The sequence below is a fragment of the Chrysochloris asiatica genome, unplaced genomic scaffold (genome assembly GCF_000296735.1).
Source record: "Chrysochloris asiatica unplaced genomic scaffold, ChrAsi1.0 scaffold00113, whole genome shotgun sequence".
NCBI classification, from domain to species: domain Eukaryota; kingdom Metazoa; phylum Chordata; class Mammalia; order Afrosoricida; family Chrysochloridae; genus Chrysochloris; species Chrysochloris asiatica.
The window spans coordinates 3,656,175-3,665,342 of NW_006408631.1; the positions used below are offsets into that span (position 1 = coordinate 3,656,175).

General features: G+C 38.0%; 1 protein-coding gene across 3 annotated transcripts in view; it reads left to right on the plus strand.

Moving 5' to 3' along the window:
* Nucleotides 1-9,168, plus strand: part of PLCH1 (phospholipase C, eta 1) — a 238,126-nt gene that overhangs the window by 203,933 nt on the left and 25,025 nt on the right. For all 3 annotated transcript variants that reach the window (XM_006867956.1, XM_006867954.1, XM_006867955.1), the window contains 3 exons: nt 2,450-2,629; nt 2,715-2,822; nt 3,877-4,001. In XM_006867956.1, coding sequence (XP_006868018.1) covers nt 2,450-2,629; nt 2,715-2,822; nt 3,877-4,001 — 413 coding nt within the window. The remainder of the gene's footprint in view (nt 1-2,449; nt 2,630-2,714; nt 2,823-3,876; nt 4,002-9,168) is intronic.

The following is a 9,168-nucleotide window of genomic DNA, read 5'->3' on the forward strand; positions in this document are numbered from 1 at the left end:
GGGCATTTGTTTTAGAGTAAAACCGTTTTCAGTACATACTTTAGGAAACTATAATCCTATGAACTTAATCAGGAGAAAAGAATGAACCAAAATTGTAAATAATAACAGTAACCTTTTTTTTTTTTTTTTTTTTTTTTTAAAGGAGCCACAACTGAGGAAAAGATAATGAATGCAAAGTTTACTCTAACACAAAACAACTCAATGCTACTAATATACTAATTGACTTATGTCTAATTATCAAGGTCATCTTATGATAATGTGATGTATTTATTTATGTGGCAAGACAGAAAAAAAAATGGGATTGAGTACAGTGTTATTTCATTTGAATTTGGCTTTTTAGATTACACATTTTCTCTTATCATTTTCAAAGCACTCCTCAAAAATCTGGAAAGAAAATCTTTTTTAGTGTGCTTGCTTACAATTAATAAAATAATATTATTAAACTGCATTGGGAGTCCGCGTGTGATACTGTAAAATAAACACTGGACTGCTAACTGCAAGGTTGTTGGTTCAAATCCACCATTGGCTCCTCAGAAACCCTATACAGGGTCGCTATGAGTTGGAACCCACTCAGTGATACTTAACAACAACAACAACAACAATAAACTGCATCAAAATATACTTTCTTTAAAAGGAGAGAGTCTATACTAGAGAAATCATCAGCTTTAAAACTGTAATGCTCTAGATTCTTTGCTTCCAAGAAACCTGTGTGTATTTATGACTGTTGTAAGAGTCTGCGCTCTAGTGCCATTGTCAGCCATTGGCCAGTGTTGAACAAGAGTGTATATGTCTAACCTGAGGACAGTAGGGGCTATAGAAGGCCATGTGTGTTATTGTACATGTTCTATGTAGATCCGATTCAGGCTCAGTTGGGTTCAGGGCTGCCGGTAAGTCTGGGTTCAGATACACTTGTTAGAGTATACATTAGAATGAGATTGAGGTAAATTTGGGTCTTTATCTGGACTTGGTCTCTTTTAGCATTCAGAGGCTATATGAATGGTTGTTTTGAGATGGGATGGGTGTGTTTGTTGGAGACGTTGAATATAGGAGAAAATAATAAAATACTAAATATTTGGTTGTTTACACCATCATCAACCTCAAACGTGCAGGTTGCTTGACCCTAGATTGACTCATCCCAATGGTCCATGCAGAAACTTTAGAACATACTTCATGTTCTTTTACCTCCATTTTTTTCCATTGTTTCTTTCAAACTCATAAACCCTTCCTTGGAAACCCTATACAGGGTCACTATGAGTCTGAACTGACTCGATGGCACTTAACAACAACAAGGTGGTGGCTGTTCTTGTTTCTGAAACTTTATTTCTTTTATTATTCTTTTGAACTCTTTTTGTTTTAGCCATTCCTTGCTTCCAAGCACCTTTTGCTGGTTCCTATTGAAATCAATTTCTATTGAAATCAATCTTAAAACTCTTTTTTTCTTTTCTGTAGTTGGACTTTTTCTTTCTTTGTTTGTTTTCTTGGATCCTAATTCCTATCAGCTAATATGTATTTTGGAGTCTGGTGTGGCACTGTAGGACAAGCAATGGACTGCTAAACACAAGGTTGGCAGTTCAAACCCACCAATCACCCCTCAGAAGCCCTATACAGGGGTGCTATGAATCAGCACTGACTTGCCAGCACTTAACAGCAATATGTATTTCATTTGTGTACCTCTTAGATAAAGGTTGTCAATATATGTCTTATTATCTATCTAGAAATCGCTATATAGATTATTTTTTATATCCATGGTTGTCTATATCCTTGCCAAAGATATCTGTTTGAGTCATACATCTAGAATATAATTTTCCTACCTGTCTACAAGTCATACTACCAGAGAGACAGATTAATGAAATGATTGATTTATTGGGAGAACATAAGACACAGAAATTGGCAGGAAACATAGCATGATACATAGCTCTGATTCAGCCTCAAAGTGACAAAAAGTTCACAAAAATGGAACTTTATAGATAAGCACTGTACCTCAAGGTTGGTTTGAACCATGGGATCAGTAGTTGAAACTCACCAGCTGCTCTTCAGAAACCCACCCTACACAGGGTCTCTATGAGTTGGAACTGGCTGGATGGCAGTAAACAACAAAAACCTTGGACTGAAAGAGCCCTGGTGTTGTAGTGGGTTAAACATTGGGCTGCTAACCACAAGGTCGCAGTTCAAACTCACCAGCCGCTCTGTGGGAGAAAGATGAGGCAGTCTGCTCCTATAAAGATTTACAGCCTTAGCCACCTAAAGGGTCACTGCGAGTCAGAATCCACTTGATGGTAGTGAGTTTGTACCTTGGATGGGAACTGCTTCTTCCCTGGTTATGTTCACCGTTCCGCTGCTTATACTGTTAGTATGTTCTGAGATCATTGTAAAGTCTTTTGTGAGTGATGTTAGACCGCATGTTTTCTTGTAGCTCTCAATTTACATTTTTCTTTATTAAAACTGCTAGGAACCACAGGAAATGTGTTATCATTCAGTGAAACAAGAGCACATCAGGTGGTTCAGCAGAAATCAGAGCAATTCATGATTTATAACCAAAAGCAGCTCACGAGGATTTACCCCTCTGCCTACCGGATTGATTCCAGTAATTTCAACCCTCTGCCCTACTGGAACGCAGGTTGTCAGCTAGGTATGTATGCTTTGAGAAGGAACAGTCTCTGTATTCCTTTGTACTGCCACCTTGTCTAATTCTCGCGAATGTTCAACTTATACAGTGGCGCTGAACTACCAGTCTGAAGGTCGGATGATGCAGTTAAATCGAGCCAAATTCAAGACAAATGGCAATTGTGGCTATGTGCTCAAACCCCAACAAATGAGCAAGGGTAGGTATTCATTTCACCATCCTGTCTCTGAATGCAGGTGATCACTATTAAAGGAGTTCTCTGCAAATTATGATACCCCAGTGTTTTGCAACATGATTTTTATAAAAAGGATTGGTTAAATTATTGGAATGTAAATAAGAACTCCTGTTTTAGCTATTTAATTTTTGGGTAACATTATGTTTATCACATTTTCTTGTGAAGTTTTTGTGCATGTCAGGAGGGGCATGGAGAGTGATGGATTGCCATCTGAAATCCAGTGTCCCTGAATGGCCTTCCTGGGCCATGACTTATAAATTGGACTGCCTTCTATGGTCTGAGCCTTGTCTTTCAAAACTTTAGTTGTGCTTGTGAGTGTGACAACTAATGGCAAAAAATCAAAATACCTCTTGGAACAATTTTATGAAGCCCTTTTAGTCCGGGTAATCCAATTATAGAACAGTGCTGACAAAAAAAGAAAGCATAATGTAGTGTTAGATTAAAAACCACTTCCTTTTGATTCTATTCATTAAGATTCTTTTTAAGTTATCCAAATTGAATTTGTAGACAATTTAGGTAAAAAAGAAAAAAAATGGGTTGACAGTTATGTCTTCTCGATTTTATGCTTTGCATGTTTTCTTGCTCTGCTATTTACATTTAAGGTCTTCTTTCTGTTTGACATTCACTCAATGCCTGAGATGGCACAGGTTAGAAACTTACTTGAGTCTGACATAATTCCTCCCCTACCTTTCAGTGTTGACATTCAAATGAAATGTTCCTCTTCCCACATGCAATGGTTGATAATTGCATTGCAGACGCTTGCTTTCAGTTGACCTATTTGTCTGGCCTTGGAGGGCATAGACTCTAACAAAATCTACAGCTATGGAAATACCAGCTGGTGCTGCCTTCAGGGCAAACTCACATTGATAGTTGTGACAGTTTCTCTGCTCTTAAAAACACTGTAGTAATTCACCGTTTGTTGTTTCTTCGATTAGAAGCTTAAACTGTGTGTGTGTGTGTGTGTGTTTTGCCCCACACTACCAGCCTTCAATTTTTGCTTCTATCTTACTTGGCTTAGGTACTTTCAACCCTTTCTCTGGTGATCCACTTCCTGCCAACCCCAAAAAGCAACTCATCCTGAAAGTAATCAGTGGCCAGCAACTCCCCAAACCTCCAGATTCCATGTTTGGAGACAGAGGCGAGGTAAGCCACGTGTGACTGAGCTGTAAATTATGCGGTAATTTTGTTGTGGTTATATCTTATGATTCTTCAGGGGTCTCTCTCTCTCTCGCTCTCTGTGTAAGCCTTTAGAAAAAGTTCATAAATAAGCATTGACCTCATTTTATAAGATATTAACTAAGTTATTGGCAAATGTGACAGTTTCTTCTGGAATGCATTGTCTAGTTTGGAGGTTTCAGTTCAATTCACAGTTTGAGACTGACCTGTCAATGATAAAACTGGGTTGCAAATACCAATTTTATTATTGATAGAAACATTGCCTAAGTCTATGTCTTATCCTTCTATTCATGCTCGTTGACTTGCTCATCTCCCGAGTCCTTCTGTAGCACATTAGGTATTTACTCTCCCATCACCTGCTCATAATTGCCATCACCTGCCACAACACAGTGGTATGATTTTAAAATGCCTCCCTATGTGATCACAACCTCTTTTCTTTCTAGAACTCTCATTTTGGTACTCCCATTACCTGGCTTTGACCTTCTTGGTCTCTGCTTTCTCCCTGTGTGTAAGGACGTGTATTCATGTCAGTCCTCTCGAGCTGGTCCATCCTGTCATCCTTGCTCTGCCACACCCACTTTTTTAAGCTAGCATTTCTAGATCTTGATACTTTTGGTATCTGAGACTTATGGAACCCTCCTCAGAATAATGTTTTTAAATGCATAGACTAATTTTATTGAAATTTAATTATCAAAATATACAAGAAACACATTATATGAGTATTTGTGTCCTTATTAATGCATTTAATAGCAGGGTCTAGCTGTGGATCTAAGAATTCCTAGAATTTTGAAGTAGTGATGACAGTTTTGTTGTTAAGTGCCATCGAGTTGTTTCTGACTCATAATAACCCTGTTTAGGGTTTCCAAGGAGCAGCTGGTAAATTTGAATTGCTGACCTTACAGTTCAAACTGACCTTTCGGTCTACTGCCTATCCTGCAGTGCCACACCAGGACTATAGGTGATATATTGAGGTGTTTACAGGAGTCCTTGTGTGGTGCTGCAGGTTAATGCACTGTACTGCAAGGTTCGTTTGAACCGCAAGATCGGTGGTTCAGTCTCACCAGCTATTCCTCATAAACCTTACACAGCATCCTTTTGAGTCGGAATTGACTTGACAGCACTTAACAACAACAACATAATGAAAACACACATGATTTCTTTTGGACACAGCATTATAGACACTACTAATAGTACTGTGGTATGTTTTAGTCAGAAGTTAGGGGGGGGGAAGAAGACACACACCCATTTTATACTTTGGACATGTTAGAATCCAAAGACCAGGTTGGTATGTGAAAATCAGTGTTATGCAAAAATGAAGGATGACTAATCATTACATAATTTCCAAATCACTGAGAATCATGGTCCAATCAAGTTGACACGTAACTTTAACCATTATAGCCACATTACTCTCACCTCACACCTTGGCATTTGTTACTGCCAGATGCATGTCATTAATGCATAAAATAAAATAATCAGACAATAGAATTTTTACTATTGTTATAAATGTGAAATGCCAGATAACAAAACAGTCATTAAGTGTGGTGAACCTTGTTTGTTCCCCAATTAGGCTTACACTCCACCTCACTTTTCAACCCATGCTTCCTCACATTGCTCATGTCTCTAAGGATGACATAACTTTTTTTTAACTCCCAACCAGAAAATTGATTGTCAGCCTTAGTTTTCCCTTTCTTTGCTTCCAATATCTAATTAATTGCTATCTGCTGGTACTTCTACCTCCCAAATCTTTGTCCATTCTTGCTGCCACTGTCCAATTTAATTCCTCTTCTTCTTCCTTGGATTACAATATGACGAGGCAGACACTGGCGTCTTAGTTTTGCAGAAATATTGGCTTGGCTATAGATATATGAAGCCAAACCACAGAGAGTTAGTTACACATTATGTCCAAGGTCAGCACAGGAGCTGAGTTTTTAAAATTGAACTCTCTCATCAAGCCTGTAGTCTTCTTGAACCTCATAATGACAATCAGTATTTAATACTGCCCCTAAATATTTGAGACCCCAATGGTCCAGTTTTACAAAAGGGTTCTATTCAAAAAGGAAAATTTCCTGGTGTAATATAGTTCATTGAAAATGAATAGATTTAACTTTGGTTTATTTAGTAAATAACAAATAGTATGTGTAAAATTCTGTTATCTAACTAATGGTGTTAATGTGTTTGTCTGTCATTCCTCTATCTTTTATCCCTGAAGCTATTAACCACATACCTGCCTTCCCCAATTTTGTGTTCTCTTCACTCTCCAAGTTTCTAAGCATTTCTGTTTCCTCTGCCTTTAGATTTTATTGGATCAGCTCTTACTGGAATTTTTAGTTTCTTTTACTTCATTTGTCCTTACCCAGAATTTGTACCACACAAGAGAGTTTCAGATGACCAACATGACAGATTTCCTACCCTTGCAGGAAAAGAGATAGAAGGGAAGAAAAATCATTCATGTGTTTTTTTGTTTTAATTTACTTTTTAACCAAAGTATAGCTTACGTTTTCATATACAAACAATTCAATAGTATTGAAATATAAAAATCAAAGGTACCTTGCTTTGTTAATGATTGTTGTTGTTACGTGCTGTCATGTTGATTCTGACTCATAGCGACCCTGCCATCAAATCATGACAAAATATCTCAAGCACGCCAGAAGGGTCCCTTGTTCACCTTCCCAGTATACATCCTTCCTATTAAACTCTATTATGGCAGATTAATTTTGTTTGATCTCAATCTTTATATAAATGGACTGTTACTATATGTGGTTTTTAATTTTTTAACCTATATTTTATTTCTACCACTTGTCTGTCAGTTTGTTGTACTTTGGTGGCTTGTATGTTGTTGTGATGCTGGAAGATATGCCACTCATATTTTAAATACCAGCAGGGTACACCCATGTACATAGACCAAGAGGAATCCTGGTGTGGTGCTGTGCGCTAATGCAGAGGACTGAAAAGTTGGTTTGAACTGCAAAGCCTGAAGTTCGAGATCATCAGCTACTCCTCAGAAACCCTTTACAGGGTCACTGTGGGTTGGAACCAACTTGACGGTACTTAACAACAACATCAGCGTCGATCCCAGACTTAAGTCAGACTAAGAAGGAGAGGCAAATGACTTCTGAGTGTTTAGCCACTGAAAATCTTATGAATAGCAGTGTAACACTGTCAGATAGCACTGGAATATTGAATATTGAAGCATGATGAATAGCACCAGAATATTGTCAGATATAGTACCAGAAGACAAGCTCTTAAGGTTAGAAAGCATTCCAAATATAACTGGGAAGAACTGCCTCCTCAAAGTTGAGTTGAGCTTGATGATGCAACTGGAGTAAAGGTTTTGGGACTTTGATTTGCTGATGGGAAACAACTACAAATGAAGAAAAAAAGATGTAAACATTCATTAATAATCAGAATATTCATACTGTTACAAGGAAAACCAATTAATACAACTATTATTTAAATTTACACTCCGATCACTAAAGCCAGTGATGAAGAAAGGAGAATTTCTACCAACTTCTTCAGCCTGAAATCAATCAAACATGTAATCAAGATTTATTGATAAATTATTGGTGATTGGAATGCATGGAAACCATGAGGAAGAACCAGTAATTGGGAAGTATTGGCTTGGCTATATATATGATGGAGACTGCATGATAGAATTTTGTAACACTAATAACTTCTTCATTGCAAATACCTTTTTAAAAATAACATAAGGATGGTGGCTAGGGTGGAGGTGCAGTGAAGTTTGCCGTCAGCCATACCTCAGAATACTAGATAAAGCAGATCCAAGACAGAGCTCCAAAACTCAGAACCACATAACTAGGAATATTTTTAAAAGTTTGAAGGCTTATAGCTAGTGGAACTTGAAGTTGAAGGAGGAAATCACATACTTTTGAATCTGCTGGGCTCAGAGGCCCGGAGCCAACATCTTAGGTGAGACCAAATGGCAAGACCAAGCAGGGGAGCAGACACACCATGGAAAAACACTGTGAGAACCTTGGAGCAAAGAAAAATACAAAAAATACACTTTGTCAGTTTTGCTTTGTTCTAAATTTCTTTCTTTCTTTTTTTGGTATCTGGTCATTGGCCCCCGCAGCTGTTTGTGCACCTCCGTTCTGGTGACTAGAGGGGGTGCCTAAGAGAGTGGACAACCCCCAACCTCAACACTGGTGGGTTCTTCTGCCACGTATGCACACAGATACTCAGCTCAAGAGCAGGCCCTGAACGTTGTTGTTGATTTTTTGTTAAATATGGAAAAGGCCAGGATAGGGCTGTACAGAAGGAAAGAGAGTTTAAAAACAAAACAGGCTGAAAATTAAATTAAAGCCTGAGATATAGCATAACAACCAACAGTGGCATCTTGATATCTCTCAGGCAGCTTTGAAAGCAAGTAGCTGAAGAGAGGACATTAAAGTCATACTCATATTAGGCTACAGATTTCTTTCTTTCTTTTTTGCTGGTGCTATTTTGCTGTTTCATGCTCTCCCTTCTTGGGAGACTCTTTGTCTCCCTATATTACCCAAGAAGAGACAGCAACTGCTACCATATAGTCAAGCTACAGTCACATTCTATAAAACACCAAAACCCAGGCAAGAACCAATACAAACTGCCATATACCTGGGAGGCAGAAAACACCTGTGAAAGTTACTCTGAGTTAAGCAATAAGAAGAGTGAAAAGGGAAGCCTGCATCCTGATCACATGTACGTGGAAGCAATCAGAAAGCATAAAAAATACCAAACCACATACTCAGTTAAGTTTTAAGGCCACAGATTAACACTAAACATGTCCAAGAAGCAAAAGCAGATGACCATATCAGCATATTTCCAGAAACAAGATAAAATATCTGAGACAAATGACCTAGAGGTAGACCTGGATTCCATTCTGGAAGAGGGCAAGCCTTGGAAATGCCTGAGAAGGAATTCAGAAAAATTATTATAAACTGTTTCAAAACACTTTACAATGGAGTTGAGAAAAATAAGGAAGAGTCAGGAAAGTGCTACAGGAACAAACAAATAAGATAGATACAGCATTGGAAACAATTCAAAACCTACAGAAAGAGGTCTAAATGATCAATAATAGAATATCAGAAATAGACAATACTCGGAAAGGACAAAGGAATAGAATAGAAGAGATGGAAGA